The 24,688-nt window shown below is 40.8% G+C and overlaps 2 protein-coding genes across 2 annotated transcripts in view; one reads left to right on the top strand and one right to left on the bottom strand.

Annotated features, from left to right (window-relative positions):
- Window positions 1–627: 627 nt before the first annotated feature.
- Window positions 628–7,111, bottom strand: nell3 (NELL (neural EGFL like) family member 3). Its single transcript, XM_023973135.2, has 4 exons — window positions 6,999–7,111; window positions 6,089–6,768; window positions 3,534–4,169; window positions 628–3,370 (listed from the first exon to the last, which is right to left on the bottom strand). Exons 2-4 carry the CDS (start codon window positions 6,747–6,749, stop codon window positions 1,833–1,835), a joined length of 2,835 nt encoding a protein of 944 aa, XP_023828903.1. The 5' UTR covers window positions 6,750–6,768; window positions 6,999–7,111; the 3' UTR covers window positions 628–1,832.
- A 12,361-nt stretch (window positions 7,112–19,472) lies between these two features.
- apbb1ip (amyloid beta (A4) precursor protein-binding, family B, member 1 interacting protein) overlaps window positions 19,473–24,688 on the top strand; it is a 29,815-nt gene continuing 24,599 nt past the window's right edge. The window contains exon 1 of the mRNA XM_023973036.2: window positions 19,473–19,647. The gene's annotated coding sequence lies outside the window, so the exon portion shown is untranslated. The remainder of the gene's footprint in view (window positions 19,648–24,688) is intronic.

Raw genomic sequence — 24,688 nt, 5'->3', positions numbered from 1 at the left:
CATGAGAARTCTGAAGMGGCGCTCCATCTCAAACACCTGTTTTCAATTCAGACTGCAGACAGAAACMTTTTATTATTTCTCACAATGAGTTTTCGTTCCGATTCAGCCACTATTAGTCATGTTTGGAGAGGGATAGTTTACCTGTGAGTTAAATATGATAGATTGATTCTAAAATGATTCAAGACCAATAATTAGTACAATTATATGATTTCTTTTCTGCAATTTGGACACCTTGCTCAAAAAGTTGATTTCAAATAGGTTCAATATGTTTGGGACTCCATGACATGAGTAATGTCTGACTGTTTAGTTTTCTATTTAAACTGTGGAAAATACTGGGTATTTCATGTATGATGGTTGTCAGGATGGTGGAGTCAGTTTTAAAGCTGTCATGGTTGAAAAGACTGAAGAATTAGGCTCATATCATGTGATGCAGTCACATGGTGGAGGTGAGAATGTGTGCCGTCATTCAAATTTTTACCAAAGCCTCTATATCAGGACATACATTTTCTACATGAATGACATCTCAATCAATCTCATCTCATCCCAAAAATTCCACCTAGATGCTGACCTYTTCATCACTTTTTGGTACATACCATTTTTTTTAAAGCAAGAGGGAGAATCAACATCTTACAAAATATTTGTGAATTTTATTTGGCTTTGAAAAAAAGAATACACTCATTGTTGTTCTACAATACATGTGAAGTAAAACAAATCACCAGGCATTGCATAGCGAAGTGAAAATAAAGCCGAAGTATTTCAGTGACCGACCGCTTTGCTTCGCTGCCAAATCGCTGAAACACTTCATTGTGTCTAATTGTTTGGGGGACAGAACATGCACAAAGGCAATTAAGAATGCTATGCATAGGCAGCACTTCCACAGGGCCAAGAGTATTGAGGCTAAAGCATAACATACATTATGTAGTTAACAGTTAACATATTGTTGCTACGTAAAACCTGATTTGTGTGAACTATCAAATGTAAAAATGATAATAATCTGAGGATAAACTTTCCCTACACCATTTATATAAGTAAATGTAATGTATACTACACTTATACTGTAGTTCCATGGTCACATAAATATTTGTAACATAATTCTATTGTTTGACATACATGTATCCTAGAAGTACAGTATTGACACAACTGTGATTGTTTGTTTGTTTTATCAAAAGAGATTGAAGTACAATTCTGGTTATGAAGTAAGGTATTGTTTCCAATAGTATATCGACACAAATCTTTTCCAATTTTACACTACTATTATTTTAAGTGACATAAAATTCAGAATAAGTTATTGAAAATATGAAATAAAAATAACCGCTTGGTGAAAGTTAAATATAATACATTTAAAAATATTTAAATGCTCTTTTATCAAAATACTCTGCAATACACACGCATAGAAAGGCAACATTTCATATTCATGTGCAGAAAATTGATGGAATAAGATATAGCATAATAAAAAGCATAACAAACATTATAAACACACACACACACACACACACACATCATTCAGCTTACTCCATACAAAATAATTGGTCACTGCTCAACCAGCCGAAGTACTTCGAGCAAAATCAGTACTTGTCATCCAAAAATAATCAATGAATCAACAAAGTATCAGACATAAGATACAAACAACATTAACATGACAAAAATGTTAACATTAGACAAAACACAACCTTCCATTTCAAAAAAATCTCCTCTACCTTGGAAGCACCTGTGAAGTTAAGTGAGGTTCCAAATTTGCTCTGTAATTTGAAATTGTGCGAAACCGTATTTTTTTCTAAAACGTGTTGACAAAATGTGACAGAGTCAACAACAAAAAAGTTCCTCTTTTTGGATCACAACGCCACCCAGAGGATGGATATGTTAGTGCCTCCCTTGTGGGTGATCTGGTTAACACGACCACGTACGCAGTCCAGTGTCACATAGATGGCTGTACCGTTCTGGACCTGGAAGGAGGCCCTCAGGCCCACGTTGGCCCATTCGCTGCCCTCGGGCATGTGCCCAGACATCTGCTGGGCCACGGGTGTAGCCTGTCCACCCTCCCCGCTGCCCCCCTGCCGGTGCAGGGTGAGCTTCACCACGTTACACGAATGGATCAGCTTCAGGTTGAGRGCCACGTTAGCTGTCCCATCCCCCCGGAAGACAAAGTTCTTTTGGGCGTTGGGTTCCCCAGAACGGGCCAAGCGCAYTTGGTCTGATTCTGGGCTGACCTGCTGGAAGAGGAGGGCTTTGTTGCGGACGACTCCAGAGGGAAGGCCTGTCCTGGACACTGTGGCAGTCAGAGCAGAGGAGACAGCTGAAGGGATCCAGATAAGGCTCAGTATACTGATCCCAGTACTGTCTCCAAAGTAGCGGATATTACACTGGGATGGGGATAGGATCTCGAAACTAAGCGAGTGCCCACTATCCACCCTGACAGCCCCAGAAAGGGTGATGGATGTGTCCCTGTAGTTGACGCCAGACTTGAATGCCTGCATCAATTCCTGGTTGGTCCCATTGCGGTTGGCGTAGGCCACCAGAGAGAAGCCCTCTCGGATGCAGGTGTGGCCCATGGAGTACAGCGCTTGCTGTAGGACAAATTTCACCACRCCACTCTCTGTGAAGCGCACCCCGCGGCTGTCGTGGGTCAACCCCACCATGTAAGGGTCAGAGACGGAGGTGATGCGGAAGGTTGGACGGTAGTTGGTCTGGTAGTGGGCCGACATTGACATCTGTGCTGTCATGGCCACGGCTCCAGTATCGTGGGACAGCCAGAGCATGCTGAAGGAAGGCCCGTTGAGTTCGTAGACTTGAAGGTCCTTACTCTGGTTGCAATGCTGGTTGGGACTCTTCAGGAACAGTGTCAGCATGTGGTTGGGCTCGACCTCTGCGCTGCCACTAACGCTAACTCCCTGGAAGTACTTCCCGTCTGGCTGCTCAATGCGGACCCCACTGAGGTCGTGGCCCTCCTCCTCTTGACTGCTGTTGAGCCGCATGCCCACCTGGAGGAAGTTCCTGCAATTGTGCTTTAGGGCAAAGTTATGGTCCAGCCACATCAAGCCGTGCTGCTGGAAGGATAGCCGGCCGGCGTGGTTGGATAGCAAGTCGCTGGCTTCTTTGCTCTGTACATTGAGCTGGAGGCCAGGGAAGATGTGGCTGCCAAGGGCCCTGGCTGGGGGCAAGGTCACGGTGGCGCCCCAGGACTGGGACATCAGGTTGTCTGTGAAGGGTCCACAGACAGAATCCCTGGTGGCTGTACAGGGGATGGCAATGGGTTCTCCATTGCAGTCAGAACAAGCCTGGCACTCCGGAAGCTCCTGGTTGTAGAAGTAGTCATGGCCACATACTCCAGCAGCAGCCTCCCTTTCCGACATGCCCAGGCACCTGAACCCTCCTGCTCAGCATCAAACAACGACAAAGAGATGGGAGAAGGAGATCAGAAATATGAGCATGTGCCAAATTGCTTGATACTCTTAGTTGACTATTCAGTAAAAGGACTTCTGGAACCAGGATGGATATCATGTCTAATTACAAATTAGAAATGTTGTAAGCCTTACCTGGAGTGTTGAGGCACTTCACTCCCTGTTCACATAGGTTTGGTAATTCAAGGCATTCGTCTCTGTCCTGGCATATTCTGTCTGCATTGGGAGAGCACTGGGAGACCAGGAAGAAACCAGGTGGGCACATGGTACACTTCTCACACTGCGGCGGCTCCCTCTGGAAGTCACAGTAATCCTCCGGTCCACACGGGGCGCCACACCCCAGCAGGGGGTGCGGAAGGTGGGSTTCCCCGACCACATCCATCAACTTAGCATCTACATCCATGTGCATGTCCTTGCGAACGGCATAGGACTTCTGCAGGTGGCTCCGAGCCTGGCTCTGGAGGCCTGCCAGGTGGCTCTCGAAGTAGCTCTGGAGCTCCCCTTGGAGGCCTTGGAAGGACACCTGTTTGACGGTGTCAGAGAGCAGGCCGTACTGTGCCTTGACCACGTCCATCTGCTCGTACATGCGCCGCTGCTGCTCCAGGATCTCCCGCTGCTGGGCCAACAGTGCCCCCTGCTGTTCGGCTAGCTTTTGCTGCATGTCGCGGATGATCGTCTGCTGAGCCTGAAGGGCCTCTACCAGCTTCTCCTGCCCCTTAGCCAGTTGGAGGTGTAAGATGAGGGCATCCTCTGAAGGCACCTCGTTCTCCCCTGTGAGATGGAATAGGGCAGGGTTTAAAAAGTGTGGAGTAGTCAGAGATAGGATGTGGAACTATGCATAGCTAGCTATTAAACTGGAATCAAGTACTAATAATGTGCTCCTGTACTCTAAGATGATTAGAATTCAAAACAGTTCAGCAAATCATTACTGAAATTGTGGTTAATGCTAAGTTAAATATACTGTGAAATTATGATAATACAGTACATCACTTTTTGAGATGAAATACTTAAAAAAAAAAATGTTAAACTATTTTGGCAGAAAATCTAAAAGTCCAACATCAAGTAATGGAAGTTTCCTAGGCAGGCTTTTTATAGACATCARAGCATTCTAAGTTTTCTTGACTGCCAGACATTTTTCTATTTCAATTGGACTGCAGTCAATGCATGCATAATCTTGGGTCTCAAACACAAGAAGATGGTAGCAATGAWGCCTAATGTTGCGTGTTTAAATGAATCCCAAATAAATTTAAAGGAATTAAAGGAATATTATGTGATTTCCATTTCGCCATGTCATTTCTAAACAAAAATCTATGTAGCCTACCGGACAATAAATCGCTATCAAAACCGCTTGTTCTGGAATGAGACTACTTTGGTTATTTTGCGTAAAGGGGTTCCAAATTACGCACACATCCATGGAGTTCAATCTGGCATGAGTTGGAACCCCTTTACACACTATGTATCTTCCCTCATCTGTCAATTACGTTTTTCTTAATAGATAGCCTACACTGTAAAGGTGTTATGTGGATTTGACAGTAGATTACAGKCAGCTCGTGGCAAGTAAAATTCTGTATTTCATATTACAGTACACCTAATGCAATATAAATACGGCATCAAAGCAAGTACTGTGTAATTACACAAAGTACAATACCATGACATGTATTGTATTATACTGTAAAAAAAAAAGGTAAATGAATGGATGAATGAAATTCATTGAGGGAGGGGTTTTTAAGGGATTGGTGCAAGCATGTTGGCTGCTAGGTAAAGTGTTTACATATTACAGCATATTAATTAATATTKGGGTATTTATATCACTTGCACTTCTAGAGGTCTTACCAAAGGCTTCCAAACTGGCATCGACTACAGGGCAAAACAGTAGTGATGTTACGTTTAATGCTGGAGCTCCGAGGCATGCGTTGAAATCGCGAAGCAGTGTGCCGATGACTGTATCACTTTATCAGAAGCATGTGATCAATGTTGTCTGAAGCTTTGCTGAACAACCACCTGATTGGTTTGGTATTTATTTGGCAGAAGACAAAGGCTACGCTACGCTCACGCTATGGGACATCATCTATAATAATTTGGCAGCTCTAAATTATTTTGACCAGCAGGTGCCACTAGTGTACACTGTGTTGATCACAGCCTTGAATAATGAACTTATTTTCAACACAATTGGATGGAAAATCTTAACGCTTCAGGAAGCTTTGTACTCCCATCACTACAAAACAGACCAAAAGGACATGGTAAAGGTTTAATACTTGCTGCCCATCCAAATTGATGGGCCACTATAACCACATAGTACAGCATTCTCACTTGAGGGTGCAACAAATATAGCCTATTACAAGCCCAACCCTCAAAATATGTTAATGAACCAAAAATAACAATACCATGCACCCACTAGTGGTCAAACGGTTATTAGTGCACCAAAGATATGGTATGGTATTGTATTCTGTGGGGTGGAATGACAGTACCATACAAAATACAGCAATGTTTTGCCATGACCACAATATTTTCCCACAATGCACCATAATTTACAGTATGGTGCAGTAAAATGTTTCAGAGTATTTGACTGTTTATAATACACCAAATGACCATATAATTTACAGTTTTCCGTTACTGTGTAGTATTTGAATGCATTATAACACTAATAATAATATATTTCATATACAATTGATGTGTGGGTATATACTAACCTGGTTTAATGTCACATGTGAGCTGCACTCCCAAAGGCGCACTGCCAAGTTCAGATGCAGGATATCCAAACTCTGGAAATTCTCCCAGAAACTGAGCAGCTCTGTCCGGCATATGGACAGGGGAAGGCTGGCTGGAAGCTGCGGCATCATCAGCCAGACAGCCCTCTCCCACACAATCCTTTGGACGGGGCTTCGGCCGTATCCTTAGTGGTAATTTACATTCGATCCCTTTACAGTCTCTGGTGTCGTTAAAAGCCTGGAGCTGTTTCTGAGGAGTAACGCAATCCGCTCCAGTACATCCTGAACCAAAAACTTCATACGTTTGCATCCTTGCGCGTTCCCTAGCGCTGTCACTGTGCCTACCGCGCTGTGGTTGAACAACATACGTGTCTGTGGTGTCTCCTCTTGACTGAGAGCTGTGGTACACATGATGCTGGCTGTGGACTGTCTGTCCCGATCTGCCCTGTGTTGTTGGATTATATTGCCGCGGTGGTCTGGATGATCTACCCCCCAGGCAGTGGGCTCCGACGCAGGGTCTGGGATCCCCAGTCTCGCCACCRTGGCAGTGCGTCCCCCGGCATATCTCTGCGACACCTCTTACTGTGTCATGTAGTGATAACGAGTACACCAATAACAACAGCACTGTTCTGGACAATGCCATTTTGCATTTGTTTATCTCCCTGGAGAAAATGAAAACGATTTCAACTTCAGCATCTTTTCGCTCTTATGACACCAGTGCGCAAACATGTCACATTTTGGATATATATGCTTATTTKATTAAATTAGATTTGGTTTAGGCTGGTTTCCCCCATATGTATTTTCTTGTTTAACTATAACAGTTAAAGTAGGCTACCTGAAATCCAGATATGACAAAGTAAACTCCAACAGACAAAACAATAGGGAACATTACCTGTGGCTCTGGTATTTGGTGTGGATGCTCTTTTTGAACGTCGTCAATAAGATTAGAAAACAATTTGAAACGTGCGTCGCTCCCCTCACTCCATGTCTGACCCACTCTGAAGGCTTCTGGAATAGAATGCTAGTATGTGACATTCCAAAGACTTAATTAGCATCTGGTTTCCCCAGCCGCAAATTAACCCTTCCCCTTCCTATTCTTCCTTCCTATCGGAAMACACTAAAAACAAATGGTTCTATATAGTGCCAAATACGKGTTATTGGGCTTGTAAGAATAGCGGAATCCTTTCTGGTACTTTACACTCTTCGAATCAAATCAAATCCAGCTTCATTATAYAGCACATTTCAGACATGGAATGMAACGCAATGTGCTTTACAGAAAGAAAAACAACAACAAAAAACATTGACAATAAAAACKGAAATATTTACTACACAACAAACATAAATGGATATAAAACAAAAGAATAACGYAAACTGAATGAAGGAAAAACTAAGCTWAAAAGGTGTGTTTCAAGATCTCTTTGAAATATGTCCACAGTTTCTGCCCCCCTCAGGTTCTCTAGAAGGCTATTCCAGGGGCATAATAACTAAAGGCTGTCTCTCCTTGCCTCTTGGTTCTAGGCTTTGGGATAGTTAAAAGTGCAGTGCCAGAGGAACCTACTGGGTACATAACTTAAAAGCATGTCTGACATGTATTGGGGTGCACAATCATGGATTGATTTGAAAAACCAATAGAAGCATCTTTAATTTAATCATAAAACTCAGGCAGCCGGTTGAGAGACATTAAAACTGGTGTAATATGTGCTCTCCTTCTGGTCTCGGTCAGTACCCGTGCTGCAGCATTCTGTATGTTTTGCAGTTGACCAATGGCTTTCTTGGGGAACCAGACAGGAGAGCATTACAGTAATCAAGCCTGCTTGTAATAAAAGCATGGATGAGTCTCTCTGTATCAGCCTAAGAGAGAATTAGTGGTGACTCGAGGAAACCTGGAGATCCTCAAGGAACCATTGCTAGTCAATGGTTCATATTTGCACCTTTAGTTAGTTGAGGGGTTTTTGAGGAACCTTTTAATGGTTCAATGTAGCAATGGGTTCTTGGAGGAACCCTGGAGTGGAGGCGTGGCTTAGTAGGGGTGTGGCTTTAAGATATATATTTTTTGGGGCAACCTGTTAGAGTAAAAATCAATGCTGTTCATCTGTTCAGTTGTATTGTTTACCAATGAGACGTAGTGCTCTTTTAATGGACTTAGGCTTTTTTTTGTCTTGTTCAGTTAAAATAATTAATCTTTTGACTCATTTTGTTAATTTGAGTCAGTAATCCAAAGGACACACAGGACCCCCTATCGGCCAACGATGGACTGAAATCTTGAAAGAGTCATGATTCTACGAGCTTCTCGTTCCCATGTTGTTCACCATAGGGGGCTTTTTGGAGCTGTCCTTTGTGACTGGGGCTTGTTGTGCTTTAAWCAACGTACATTTGTTGATTGCTAGGCATATAAATATGATTATTTCTTGATACATTTGAAACAAATCAAATGGTATTTGTCACATGCGCCGAATACAACAGATATCACATGCGACGAATACAACATTACAGTGAAATGCTTACTTATAAGCCCCTAAGAAAAACATGTTAAGTAAAAAATAGATAAGTAAAAAATATAAAATAAAAGTAACAAATAATTTAACAGCAGCAGTAAAATAACAATTGCGAGGCTATATACCAGGGGTACCGGTACAGAGTCAATGTGCGGGAGCACCGGTTCGTCAAGGTAATTGAGGTAATATGTACAGTTGAAGTCGGAAGTTAACATACACCTTAAAAAGTGGTGATACAAATACTTTTAAACTCMGTTTTTTCACAATTCCTGACACTTAATCCTAGTAMAAATCCCCTGTTTTAGGTCAGTTAGGATCACCACTTTATTTTAAGAATGTGAAATTTCATAATAATAGTAGAGAGAATGATTTATTTCAGCTTTTTTTTCATCACATTCCCAGTGGGTCAGAAGTTTACATACACTCAATTAGTATTTGGTAGCATTGCCTTTAAATTGTTTAACTTGGGTCAAACGTTTCAGGTAGACTTCCACAAGCTTCCCACAATAAGTTGGGTGAATTTTGGCCCATTCGCTCCCGCGACAGAGCTTGTGTAACTGAGTCAAGTTTGTAGGCCTCCTTGCTCGCACACGCTTTTTCAGTTTTGCCCACAAATTTTCAATAGGATTGAGGTCAGGGCTTTGTGATGGCCACTCAAATACCTTGACTTTCTTGTCCTTAAGCCATTTTGCCACAACTTTGGAAGTATGCTTGGGGTCATTGTCCATTTGAAGACCTATTTGCGACCAAGCTTTAACCTCCTGACTGATGTCTTGAGATGTTGCTTCAATATATCCACATAATTTTACTGCCTCATGATGCCATCTATTTTGTGAAGTACACCAGTCCCTCCTGCAGCAAAGCACCCCCACAACATGATGCTGCCACCCCCGTGCTTCACGGTTGGGATGGTGTTCTTCGGCTTGCAAGGCACCCCCTTTTTCTCCAAACATAACAGTGGTCATTATGGCAAACAGTTCTATTTTTGTATCATCAGACAGAGGACGTTTCTCAAAAAGTACAATCTTTGTCCCCATGTGCAGTTGCAAACCGTAGTCTGGCTTTTAATGGCGGTCTTGGAGCAGTGGCTTCTTCCTTGCTGAGCGGCCTTTCAGGTTATGTCAATATAGGACTCGTTTTAACTGTGGATATAGATACTTTGTACCTTCCTCCAGCATTTTTCACAAGGTCCTTTTCGCCCCAAAGTACGTTCATCTCTAGGACACTGAACGCGTCTCCTTCCTGAGCGGTGTGATGGTCTTTGGTGTTTATACTTGCATACTATTGTTTGTACAGATGAACGTGGTACCTTAGGCGTTTGGAAATTGTCCAAGATACCATGACTTGTGCTGGGTTTTTTCTGAGATCTTGCTCATTTCTTTTTGATTTTTGAAGGTAGCCTTGAAATACATCCACAGGTACCACCTCCAATTGACTCAAATGATGTCAATTAGACTATCAGAAGCTTCTAGAGCCATGACATAATTTTCTGGAATTTTCAAAGCTGTTGAAAGGCGGCAGACAACATAGTGTATGTAAACTTCTGACCCACTGGAATTGTGATACAGTGAGTTGTAAGTGAAATAATCTGTCTGTAAACAATTGTTGGAAAAATTACTTGTGTCATGCACAAAGTAGATGTCCTAACCAACTTGCCAAAACTATAGTTTGATCACAAGAAATTTGTGGAGGGTTAAAAAACGAGTTTTAATGACTCCAACCTAAGTGTATGTAAACTTCCGACTTCAACTGTATATATGTTTTTTTCTCACAATGTGGTGCAGATATTTTGTCTGCATTAGTTCTTCCTTCATTTGTTGATGAGTATTTTGACAGTTTTGGTGAAAACTGTTAATATTCAACTTCTGACTTCAACTGTACACGTAGGTAGAGTTAGTGACCGTGCATTGATAATAAACAGAGAGGGCACTATGCATAAATATTGAAGGAACTTTTTAATTTGCAGTATACAAACTTAAGATGATGAACAGGAATGACATTTACGCTAACGGCTGACCAGAAATAACCATCTGAAAGCCACGCCTCCAATCTGATAGGCTGCCACCTGTACAATATATTATTTAAAAGTTTCACAATTGAAACCCTCCCATCACAAAAAGTTTCTGGTTTTAACCTTTACACAGGGGTTCTTCGAAGATCCTGTTCAGAGGTGTTCCTCAAGGAACCTTTTCAACTGGAAMGGTTCCGCCGGTGTGGCCGAACCATTACTTCTAAGAACATGAAGAGGTTCTAAATGGAACTTGTAAGGTTCTATAAAGAACCATTAAAAAGTATTTTCTAWAGCACCAAAAAAAGGGTTCCGCTATGGTTACATCCATTTTTGGGGCTATATAGAACCCTTTTTTATGGTTCTTGATAGAACCTTTAAGGAGAATGGTTCTATAAAGAAMCTTTCTCAATCTCAAAGGTTCTTTGTAGAACCATACAGGGTGTTTTTTTCTGGTTTAATAGTCATATTGTTCAAATTTCATTGATTTTATTTTTGTGTTTCTTAACAAGTTGAATCATGTGTGCTAGCTTTGGAACGACTGGGTGGTCCATGAGGAAAGACTAGAGAACTACTGACTTAATTAATTGTCCTCAAGAGAGCAGATAAAATGGAATGACACTCTCACTCMCAGTTSCACAAAAAGAGCTGTGAAAAAAACACGCCCCAAAAATATTCGATTGAACCTCCGCCCCTACATTTAAATGATCACTAATTTTTTAACTGCAAAGAACCATTGAAGGGCTCAAAGWGTTTTTTGGGTCAGTATGGTTCCACATTGAACCATCACCCTTCCCAAAGAACCTTTGAGGAACCATCATGTTTGAGTGTGAATAGCATCCTTTGATGTCACTTTTTATGGCGTGTCCTTTGCAGTGTAACGTATATTTCCAATGCCAACTTGCCAATAAAATATTATTGTCAACATTGATTTTGTTAAAAATAATGTACTAGCTATTATGCAAATATATAACGAAGAGGAAATTAAATGTCTGGGCCTTTACCAACATCAATTTATAGCCAAGGCTAYTAAATCTTATTGCACAGTTCCATAAAAGCTGAAAGTATTTATAGAACAGCTTACCCTTTATTGACTGGCATGTCTCATTTGTCCTGAATTGACTCTCTGATGACATTGTCGTCAACAGTGTTGTCCGAGGTGTCAGTAGGTTTTTGCTCTGGACATCTTTATTGTTGAGACAGCTGTTGTCCTTCCAATGTCTGTCACGTCAAACTCACCATGTCTAGGGTGGTGACTAGGGTAGTCTATCTTTTGTTGAAGAGACCTTTGGTGAAAGTCAGGAATGTGAAACGTTAATATTGGACTTTCTCCCAATCTCGTTAGTTAATTAGACTAGACTACAACTCTTGGGACTGGCTTGCATATCATGTAGTCATTAATATCTGATTTGAGTGAATATTTGAGACATTTTGTAGTACTGCCTAACAATTTTTTTTACATAACCTTTATTTAACTAGTGCCACTCGGGAGCACTAAAATAATGACATACAGCACACACAGCTGTAAATATCTATTATTTGAGTGTTGTTTGCTCTTTTGATTGCTAATGACACAGAAGCAGTCAAGCTCAGTGAGCCATTAAAATCTTGTTAGCATAGCTATTTTCCACATAAACTCAGCTAAAAAAAAAAGTCCCTTTTTCAGGACCGTGTCTTTCAAAGATAATTTGTAAAAATACAAATAACTTCACAGATCTTCATTGTAAAGGGGTTAAACACTGTTTCCCAAGCTTGTTCAATGAAACATAAACAATTAATGAACATGCACCTGTGGAACGGTCGACACTAACAGCTTACAGACGGTAGGCAATTAAGGACACAGTTATGAAAACTTAGGACACTAAATAGGCMTTTCTACTGACTCTGAAAAACACCAAAAGAAAGATGCCCAGGGTCCCTGCTCATCTGTGTGAACGTGCCTTAGGCATGCTGCAAGGAGGCATGAGGACTGTCTGTAGATGTGGCTAGGGCAATAAATTGCAATGTCCGTACTGTGAGACGCCTAAGACAGTGCTACAGGGAGACAGGACGGACAGTTGCATCGTCCTCGCAGTGGCAGACCACGTGTAACAACACCTGCACAGGATCGGTACTCCGACATCATACCTACAGGACACGCTGGCAACAACAACTGTCCAAGTTGACCATCAGTGCTCAGACTGTCCGCAATAGCGTGAGAGAGGCTGGACTGAGGGCTTGTAGGCCTGTTGTAAGGCAGGTCCTCACCAGACATCACCGGCAACAACGTCACTGGGAACAGACAGGACTGGCAAAAAGTGCTCTTCACTAACGAGTCACGGTTTTGTCTCACCAGGGTGATGGTTGGATTTGCATTTATCGTCAAAGGAATGAGCGTTACACCGAGGCCTGTACTATGAAGCGGAATCGATTTTTTAATTTTTAATTTTTTATTTCACCTTTATTTAACCAGGTAGGCTATGTGAGAACAAGTTCTCATTTGCAACTGCGACCGGCCAAGATAAAGCAAAGCAGTGTGACACAGACAACAACACAGAGTTACACATGGAGTAAACAATAAACAAGCCAATAACACAATAAACAAGTCAATGACACAGTAGAAAAAAGAAAGTCTATATACAGTGTGTGCAAAAGGCATGAGGAGGTAGGCAATAAATAGGCCATAGGAGCGAATAATTACAATTTAGCAATTAACACTGGAGTGATAAATGAGCAGATGATGATGTGCAAGTAGAGATACTGGTGTGCAAAAGAGCAGAAAAGTAAATAAAATAAAAAGAGTTGGGGATGAGGTAGGTAGATTGGGTGGGCTATTTACAGATGGACTATGTACAGATACGGCGATCGGTTAGCTGCTCAGATAGTTGATGTCCAAAGTTTGTGAGGAGAAATAAAAGTCTCCAACTTCAGCGATTTTTGCAATTTGTTCCAGTCACTGGCAGCAGAGAACTGGAAGGAAAGGCGGCCAAACTGAGGTGTTGGTTTGGGGATGATCAGTGAGATATACCTGCTGGAACGTGTGCTACGCGGTGGTGTTGTTATCGTGACCAGTGAACTGAGATAAGGCGGAGCTTTACCTAGCATAGACTTATAGATGACCTGGAGCCAGTGGGTCTGGCGACGAATATGTAGCGAGGGCCAGCCGACTAGAGCATACAGGTCGCAGTGGTGGTATAAGTGATTTGGTAACACAAATGGATGGCACTGTGATAGACTGTATCCAGTTTGCTGAGTAGAGTGTTGGAAGCTATTTTGTAGATTGACATCGCCGAAGTGCGAGGATCGTAGGATAGTCAGTTTTACGAGGGTAAGGTTTGGCGACGTGATGAAGGAGGCTTTTTGCGAAATAGAAAGCCATTCTAGATTTGATTTTGATTGGAGATGTTTAATATGAGTCTGGAAGGAGAGTTTACAAGTCTAGCCAGACACCTAGGTATTTATTAGTTGTCCACATATTCTAGGTCGGAACCGTCCAGGTGTTGATGCTAGTCGGGCTGGGCGGGTGCGCGGCCAGCGAACGGTTTGAAAAGCATGCATTTGGTTTTACTAGCACTTTAAGAGCAGTTGGAGGCACCGGAAGGAGTGTTGTATGGCATTGAAAGCTCTGTTGGAGTTAGTTGCACAGTGTCCAAGGAAGGGCCAGAAGTATACAGAATGGTGTCGTCTGCGTAGAGGTGGATCAGGGAATCGCCCGCAGCAAGCGAGCATCATTGATATATTGATTTGAGGTGGAGGGTCCCATCATGGTCTGGGGCGGTGTGTCACAGCATCATCGGACTGAGCTGTTGTCATTGCAGCAATCTCAATGCTGTGCGTTACATGGAAGACATCCTCCTCCCTCATGTGGTACCCTTTCCTGCAGCTCATCCTGACATGACCCTCCAGCATGACAATGCCACCAGCCATACTGCTCGTTCTGTGCGTGATTTCCTGCAAGACAGGATTCAGTGTCTCTGCCATGGCCAGCGGAAGAGCCCGGATCTCAATCCCATTGAGCACGCCTGGGACCTGTTGGATCGGGGGTGAGGGCAAGGGCCATTCCCTTCCTTCCCCACGCCTTCTTTCCCTTTTTTTTCACCCCAGAAATTCCGGCAACTTGCAGGTGCCTTGGTGGAAGAGTGGGGTAAAACCTCACAGCAAGAACTGGCAAATCTGGTGTAGTCCATGAGGAGGAGATGCACTGCAGTACTTAATGCAGCTGGTGGCCACACCAGATCCTGACTGTTTTTGATTTTGACCCCCCCCCCTTCGTTCAGGGACACATTATTCCATTTCTATTAGTCACATGTCTGTGGAAMTTGTTCAGTTTATGTCTCAGTTGTTGAATCTTGTTATGTTCATACAAATATTTACACATGTTAAGTTTGCTGAAAATAAATGCACTTGACAGTGAGAAGACGTTTCTTTTTTTGCTGAGTTGAGTTATTTTGCCACAACACGATGATAGGAGAAAATAGTCAGTCAATAGAGCAAAGTGATCAAAACCCTTTAACTCAACGTTTCTGCCCTGACACTTTTAWACTTCTGCTCCTGCTGCTCCCTAATAAATGTACCCCTTTAAACATTTTAAGTGTTCAGACTTATCAGTCTTAAGAAAGGTTCAAGGTTGGTGGCATTGCCTACCCTCACTCCACCCACCAAGTTCAGTAGCAATTAATATGAGACCGAAGGAAAGCTAATGTTACCTCGCAGTAGAGGGCGCTACTGCACACCTGGAAAATATATTTGTGTATGCATAACTTGATAAAACATAGACCTGGGTCTTTGTGTTGAACTACATTTTTACAGACACTTTATTGYATTTCAATGCACGTTTTAGGGTTTTCAAACTGCTTTTACGATTATCACACAGCACTTAGGYTTGGAAGGGTATTACTTGGAAAGCCAATGTGAGGTGTGGACTAGCACATAGCTTAAGAGAAATAACACTCTGGAGACAATAATAATGGTTTTAAAGTATGCCATCTTACCTAACCTTTCATGTACGCCACAACCCTCACACCTTCCCATCTGGCCTTTTGCAGTTATTTGAAACCTGGTATGGATTTTCACAACCGCTTTCCTGTACTGGAGGCAAGACTGCTCTTTGTCAAAGAGAGCTTTGTCAAAGTCCATTTTTGTATTCAAACTGCCATTTCACTGTATCAAATGCTGCCTCCATTAAATGTGTGTTTAAGTTTGCTGTTGAGGCTGCACAGACAATGGTCAGAAGTTAAGTTGTTTGTTCATGTTCCTATATCTCAGAAGCATGATCTCAAACGTCTTYCTATTAGTCAGCTATAGATAAACAGAGCGAATGGTGCGGAAAGCTTGCTATTGTCAAGTGCTTTTAAATAGATCCAATGAGCCTTAAAGCAATAGGTGAAACAACGCCGGCCGCCCCAGGGGCATTTATTCTTGTTTTTGTTTCAAGGAAATGAGCATTCAACATTATGTACAGAAATATATATCTAAGAGGCATGCTTAGATGTACTTTTTTCWGTTTATCTTTTTTTACATGAAATTAAGCATAATGATTATGGCTGTAGATTGCAGGAAATATCAGTTTCATGTGTTTGAAAAATTCTACATTCTCCAACTTCTGGACCATCCCCCCCCGCCATGCTCACGTACTTTGTGCCCCCTCAGAGTTTTGGGGTGCATGACACCCCTGTGTGCAATGGAAGAAAAAAACTGTTATAAMGTATTTTTGTTGTTGTGATATTGTTAAAGGAAGTGGCAGTTTCACAGCTATGGATTCCAGCTTTTAAACACATGGTATGGGGATGCTATAGCAGAAACATAGCTCCCTCGTCATAGGGTTTATGGATGGAGCTGAAATCTGATGGATAGCGGACATAAACCATATACCGGCGAGGGTGACAACACAATTTATATTTACCCTCTCCGCTGACCACCTCCATCCAGTCAATGAAAGGTGAACGGACAGGAAAGGAAAGGGACAATAAACATAGCTTCTTAACTCAACAATGGTGATCTTTCATTCAGTGAATTTATTTGGATAGTGCTCAGGAACAAGTAACATAAGAGGTCGATTAGGGCCCCAGGCCGCTAGGGGGGCCCTGACCACAATTTTATTTAAACTTTCTTTAGGAACTTTTGTCAACTTACTGGMAGTCGGTAKTGTGGTTGTGCATCAGCAATTTTTCTGTTGTTACGTCGGTCACACTGTCAATCAATTAGCCATGTCAGCAAAATGGGTAGAATTGCAGGAAATCTTGCTTTGGGCCCCCAAMAGGCTAGAGCTGGCCCTGATAGAGCTTTCTAAAATATGACTGTGTTAGCCTTTACTCGATCATATAGAGTTAATAGGGGCAGCAAAGGCAGCCTATGGCTCCCATCTGTTTTTCAACCCCTGGGATAGGAAATAAGAGTGGGTGGAGCACATGCTTTCCCCAAGTGTTTATTTAATACATCACATCTGATGAAAGGCTCTAGACTCATTCAGAGCTATTCTGTTTCCCCCCATGGAGTTCAACCACACAACATGTTGACAGCCTCTCGCCACAGAGAGAGAGGGTGGTCTGTGTTTCCCATTGGAACCAAAGGCCCCCAAGAGAAAATAGGTTCAAACATTACAGCTCCAGTGCTAATAATGGCTGAATAATGGACAGGAAATATGGGAAGCTTGCTGCTATTTTTCCACTTTTAGTGAAGTTCTTTCCACTGTTGGTTGCCAAGGTGGAGATGGGTGCCACGGTGGAGATGGGTGTCAGTTCCCTTTTAGTTAGGCTCCTTAAGGGAAATAACCTAAATCCAGTTCACGTTGAAAATGGACTATGAGGTTTTTCATCATTTTATAGCATTTTAATGTGACTGGCCAGAAATGAATCCTAACCATCTTGGTTTTAACTACAGTTGCTCAAAGGAAGTYTTGCTCTTTTATGATCACTGATTGTATAATATCGGGCACATAAGTCATGATGTGTCAAGATTTTATTTTGTAACTAATGTGTTCTGTCTTCTTGGCCAGGTTCACTTGACAAAGATATTTCGGATCTTAATATAACTTTCATCAATTATATATTTGGATAAATATACATGTCTGTGTGTCTGCTTTACTAGATAATGGCCCTGAGTGTATTCATAGCTTTACAGTCCCTGTCTCTGACTTTACCCTGAACAAATCTGAACTCACACCACAATACCCTGTATATATACACCAATATTCAAACAGCTTTAGAAAACAAAATAGTTATTGGTATATTMGTATGTTTAGTCATCTTTCAGAGTTATGAGTTGTTGTGCTCCCTTTCAGTAACATATTTTTCATTCACATTTTTATTAACGTTTTCAGAATAAACCTGTCCAATGACAATCTCACTTTTAAAAGTGAATAGTCTGTTAACTCGTGGCCAAATAATGTTGACTCATCTTATACTTGTATTTGTGGCTAAAGCATCAATTGGATTAAAAAAAACACTTTAAAAAACTCAAACTTATATCTCAAACATAGATCTATTTCTGTTTCGGGATCGGTGTCCCTTCCATGGGACGGTTGAGCTAACGTAGACTAATGTGATTAGCATGAGGTTGTAAGTAACAAGAAAACTTCCCAGGACATAGACATATCTGRTATTGTCAGAAAGCTTACATTCTTGTTAATCTAACTGCACTGTCCAATTTACAGTAGCTATTACAGGGAAAGAATACCTTGCTATTGTTTAAGGAGAGTGCACAATTTTGAACATGAAAAGTTATTAATAAACAAATTAGGCACATTTGGGCTGATACAAAATTTTGAACAGAAATACAATGGTTTATYKRSWMMWTCTACAACTTTGCACATACACTGCTGCCATCTAGTGGCCAAAATCTAAATTGCACCTGGGCTGGAATCATACATTATGGCCTTTCTCTTGCATTTCAAAGATGATGGTACAAAAARATACAAAAGAACAGCTGTTTTTTTCTTTGTGTTATCTTTTACCAGATCTATTGTGTTTTATTCTCCTACATTCCTTTCACATTTCCACAAACTTCAAAGTGTTTCCTTTCAAATGGTACCATGAATATGCATATCCTTGCTTCAGGGCCTGAGCTACAGGCAGTTAGATTTGAGTATGTCATTTTAGGCAAAAATTTACAAAAAAGGGGCAGATCCTTAAGAGGTTTAAAAAATGCTTGCTATTTCCTCATAGAGAACGATGTCATCCTGMCACATTGGCTAAACTGGCCAAACAACGGTCTACTCGCATCAATATTTGTTGGGGTATGCCCACACCATTGCGACAAGGAAAATCTGCTTTTTCAGCATATTTAAATACGATTTTTAAATAGGTAAAGTATTTTACTCATATTGTAATTAATTATAGGTCATATTTAAAAKAAATCTGGAAGCACTGCACAGTTACTTTAAATGTTTTCTACATCATTTGGCTCCGTTGGCACCATGTAATATAGMATTCTGGTCAAATTGAGCCAAAGGCAACTCCCCATTATAAACCCTAAGGTTGACGTGTCATAGCATACACCCACTCATCTGTTAATCACTTTCAAAGGAGAAAATTATCTCTGAACCTAAACACCTCAACAATCGCTGCAATGCTTCTACCTTCTCTCTTTCTWTTCCCCTCTCCAGACACTCCTTTCCCAGTATCAACATCAATGCACCTCAAGTTTCTCATTGCCACGCGTTGTTTTCAAATTGAGATCTGCACTACACGAAAAATAAAAGAGACTATTCTCTAACTTTTAATGCTAAATCACGCCTATCAGTAATGTACATACTCMCCATTACTTTACAGTTAAGCAAGTGGATATGCGAACTTTGGCACTGCCCAGAGCTCAGTGTTGTAAAAGTGTTCAGCTCTGCTCTGGATGGAATGCACTGACAGGTCTAGACCTGAACTTCCGCATAGACCAGGAAACTCAAGTAACAGTTGTTGAGTCAGATACAGTCCAACTCCACACACCCAACCCTTCATGAGTTGTGGTGTTTGTTSAGTGTTATTAGAGAGAAAACTAGACATAATTGACGTCCTATAACCTGTTATTATTCTATCGATACGTGAAAAAGGATTACACAGGTATCAAAGGTGAGTTCCATTTCTGTTATTGTTGGGATCCACTTGATCCACTGAAGAAACTATATAACTAACCGTTGTCTTCCAATGCTGCTTGCGTACACAGTAAGTACCGAAAGAGTACCTCTACTAACAATAGGATCATCTCCTCATTTGTCAATGTCAATCATGTTCGTTATATTCTCTACATCAGGCTTAAGCAAATCATTTTTCTGTCTTTATCTAAATGTCAGATACCATCAATGTGAAAATCATGTACTTTCCATAGACATGTCAGATTACGTACACGAGTATGTCTGTGTTGTCAAGTTTTCCTGAGTGATACATAGTATTAATATCAGATTAAAAGAGGACAGAATTGCAAAGAGTGGCCAGTTTATTAGGTACACCCACCTAGTATTGGGTCGGACCCCCCTTTTCCTACAGAACAGCCTGAATTCTTCGAGGCATGGATTCTACAAGGTGTGGCGTTCAAACGTTGCTCAATTTGTATCAAGGGACCTAACGTGTGCCAGGTAAACATTCCCCACACCRTTACACCGTTTCCACGGTAGAGTGTGGTTAGAGTGTCTGCTCTGAGATTGGAAGGATGGGAGTTCAATCTCCAGCCGAGTCATACCAGAGTCATAAAATGGGASCCGATGCGTCTCTGCTTGGCACTCAGAATTAAGAAGAGAGATTGGGGTAAGGCYCTGCGATAGACTAGCATCTTGTCCAGGGGGTGTACTTGTACATCAAGSTGCCTCATGCAGAAACAGGAGATCTGCTCCTATGAGCCATTCTGGCTCGTGCCAGTTCTTGTGTGTTTTATCTTTCCAACTAGGGTTGACTATTAACTAAATATAGGCTGATGTATGACTCAGGGGCCAGGCTAGAAGGACTTGGTTAGCCTCTAATTCCGCCAGGAAGGCCAGTCGAGTAGTTATTTCTCCCTATTGGTGTTCAGAAAGTCCCTGGCAGCTGAAATTCCTGCTGAGATGACAACCAATGATTGCAGACACTATTACAGAGAGAGAACCAAAATCACTTGTGAAATATCTCTCTCAATACTTTCCAATGAGAAAGGGAAGGAGTGACCAGGGGGAAAACCTATTTCAGAAGGTCAGGTGTATTTGAACTTTCATGTGTATGGTGAAGGATGTAGGCAGAATTTCTTTTGACTGAATGTTGGAAGACTTTGACATAGATTGCATTTCTCTCAAATTTAAATCAGTCTGGTCTGTTTGACATCTTGAGTTGTTTTCATGCAAGTAACTGTCATATTATTACACTATTTTGAAGTGCCAGTTTTTCAAGATGGAATATGTGGGTCCATATTTTAGTTGTCTACATAGTCTTTACAATGTAGATATCAGGGTTGGGGTCAATTCCATATTAATTTCAAATTCCAAAATCCATTCTGGAATTCAAGCAGGAGTTGGAGAGTTGAATTGGAGTTGTAGCGATCTTCAAAAAACATAATTAGAATTGAATAGGAATTGTAAAAGAAAATTATCCCTGAAATGGAGTTGGATTTGAATTGGAATGTAGACTGTCTGAATTGGAATTGATCATGAACCAATTGAATTGGAATTTAAAGAGTCTGAATATTAATTGAATTGGAATTGAAGAAGAAATACATCCTTGGAATTTAATTTGAATTGAATTGGAATTTAGACTGTCTGTGTTAGAATTCAATTTGAATTAGAAAAGAAAAGCATCCTTGGAATGGAATTCCATCCTTGAATTGTATTATAATTGTGCAATTGTGAAAGTTACTGAGTTAATGCATTTCGAATTGAAATTTAATGCAAACTTAGTTTTAAATCATATAATTATAATTATATACATTACTTTGTATGCAGCATGTTTTGTATGTTGTCTTATGAGAAGTTGGGATGCAATATATTTCCATTTAGGTTATTTTGTTCCAATTAAAGTGATAGTTCACCAAAATTACCTTACCCTTAAAGCTGCAATATGTAACTTTTTGGCAGACCTGACCAAATTCACATGGAAATGTGTGTTATTGATCTGTCATTGTCATTGAAAGCAAGTCTAAGAAACGGTAGATATGTTCTATGTGGGGKMCTCCCGAGTGGCGCAGTGGTCTAAGGCATCGCAGTGCTAGCTGTGCCACTAGAGATTCTGGGTTTGAGTCCAGGCTCTGTCACAGCTGGCTGTGACTGGGATACCCATGTGGTGGCACACAATTGGCCCAGCATAGACTGGGTTAGGGAAGTGTTTGGCCGGCAGGGATGTMCTTGTACCATCGCGCACTAGGGACTCCTGTGGTGGGCTGGGCGCAGCGCATGCTGACATGGTTGCTAGGTGTATGGTGTTTCCTCTGACACCTTGATGCGGCTGGCTTCCAGGTTAAGTGGGCATTGTGTCAAGAAGCAGTGCAGCTTGGTTGGGTTGTGTTTCAGAGGACCCATGCCTCTCCCAAGTCTGTATRGGAGTTGCAGTGATGAGACAAGACTGTAACTACCAATTGGATACCATGAAATTGGGGTAAAATAAAGATGTGTGCTATTTCTATGCTTCACGTTCTTAAGTKTMCTTTTTGCRTCTTTCACTTTCAGTTTTGTACACCAGCTTCAAACAWCTGAAAATACAATATTTTTGGTTACGGAAAATATTTTTAACAGCGGTTTAGATGGTACAATGATTCTCTACACTATACTTGCTTGTTTTGTCACATAAACTGAAATTAAGCAAACTATTAGAATTTTTGCAACCAGGAAATGGCAGAGCGATTTCTGCATAGTGCATCTTTAAGAAGTCTATGAACTATGACATTGTCATTTTGTAATTTGGGTGAACTATCACCATGAGGCCAATGGTCACTTCAAAACAAGTACAGAGTTTAATAGCTGTGATAGGAGAAAACTGAGGATGGATCAACAACATTGCAGTTACTGCACAATACTAACCTAATTGACAGAGTGTAAATAAGGAAGCCTGTACAGAATACAAATATTCCAATCATGCATCCAGTTTGCAATGAGGAGCTAAAGTAAAACTGCAAAAMATGTGGCAAAGAATTTAACTTTATGTCCTCAATGTAAAGCATTATGTTTGGGGCAAATCCAACACATATCACGCTTCATACTTTCAAGCATGGTGGTGGCTGCATCATGTTATGGGTATGCTTGTCATTGGCAAGGACTAGGGAGCTTCTTTTTATGAATGAAAGAAACAGAATAGTGCTAAGCATAGGCACAATCCTAGAGGAAAACCTGGTTGTCTGCTTTCCAACAGACAATAACCTTCAACACCAGGCCAAATATACTGTACACTGGAGTTGCTCACTGAGACAATATTGAATGTTCTTGAGTGGCCTAGTTACAGTTTTGACTTAGATCGGCTTGAAAATCTATGGCAAGACTTGAAAATGTCTCTGTAGCAATGATCAACAACCAACTTGACAGAGCTTGAAGAATTGTACAATTATAACGTGCAAATATTGTAYAATCCAGATGTGCAAATAATTTACCTAGAAAGACTCACAGCTGTAATCGCTGTTAAAGGTGACTCTAACATGTATTGACTCGGGGGTTGAATAGTTACATAATCAAGATATATTAGTGTTTTTAGTTTCAYATATATTTTTTACTAACATTTGAATTTTTATTCCACGTTGACATTACAGACTATTTGGTGGAGCTCATTWCCAAAAATTAAAATCAATACATGTTAATCCCACTTTGTAACACAACAATGTAAAGAGGTGGGAAATCTTTTTGAAGATAGAAACTACACATGCAAGTGAACGCAATCAATTAATCTCTATCMCTAACAAACAYAGTCATGGGTGGTATTTCCAACATTCACTCTAAAGGCACACTGGGATAKATGCTAATGTAGGTAAATATCTGCATATATCCCAGAGTGYCTGAYAGTKAWTGTTGGAATTACCACCCATGAWTGTGTTTGCTAGTGACAGAGACATGTTTGTTGCATTCAATTCAGTATTTGTATGTGTGTCTTTTGGAAGAGTTAGGACAAAGTGAAAGGTAAATGGTTGAACCCTGTGTACAAATGATGAATAAAGTGATCCTAATCAGTTTGGAAAATAATTTGCTAGAAAATACAAAAATGGCTTAACACGCCATGTTTTTTTATTCAGTATAAAGGAATGTCTGTGTATTCCATAACCCTTTATGTGGTTTTGGTACTATTGTCTGGTTTTGTGAAATTTTCCATCTTTTGTTAGTTTGTTTTTTAATCATCTTTATTGTACCAACAGGCACTTATACRGTGCCTTCAGAAAGTATTCACACYCCTTGACTTTGTCCACGTTTTGTTGTGTTACAAGGTAGGATTAAAATGGATTTAWGTGTAMTTTTCTTATCAATGATCTACAGAAAATAYTCTCTAATGTCAAAGTGAAACATTTGTAAAGAATTCATAAAAAWTAAAACACTAATATATATTGATTACATAYAGTTGAAGTCGGAAGTTTASATAAACCTTAGCCAAATATATTTAAACWMRRTTTTTCCCAATTCCTGACATTTAATCCTAGTAAAAATTCCATGTCTTAGGTCAGWTAGGATAACCACTTTMTTTTAAGAATGTAAAATGTCAGAATAATAGTAGAGAGAATTATTTATTTCTGCTTTTATTTCTTTCATCACATTCCCAGTGGGTCAGAAGTTTACATACACTCAATTAGTATTTGGTAGCATTGCCTTTAAATTGTTTAACTTGGGTCAAACGTTTCGGGGAAGCTTTCATAAGCTTCCCACAATAAGTTGGGTGAATTTTGTCCCATTCCTTCTGACAGAGCTGGTGTAACTGAGTCGGGTTTGTAGGCCTCCTTGCTTGCACACGCTTTTTCAGTTCGGCCCTCAAATTTTCTATAGGATTGAGGTCAGGGCTTTGTGATGGCCACTCCAATACCTTGCCTTTGTTGTCCTTAAGCCATTTTGCCACAACTTTGGAAGTAGGCTTTGGGTCATTGTCCATTTGAAAAACCCATTTGCGACCAAGCTTTAACTTCCTGACTGATGTCTTGAGATGTTGCTTCAATATATCCACATAATTTTACTGCCTCATGATGCCATCT

The sequence above is a fragment of the Salvelinus sp. IW2-2015 genome, linkage group LG27 (assembly GCF_002910315.2).
Source record: "Salvelinus sp. IW2-2015 linkage group LG27, ASM291031v2, whole genome shotgun sequence".
Taxonomy (NCBI): domain Eukaryota; kingdom Metazoa; phylum Chordata; class Actinopteri; order Salmoniformes; family Salmonidae; genus Salvelinus; species Salvelinus sp. IW2-2015.
Note: the sequence above shows the minus strand (reverse complement) of the source record. Positions and strands in the feature narration are given on the sequence as shown.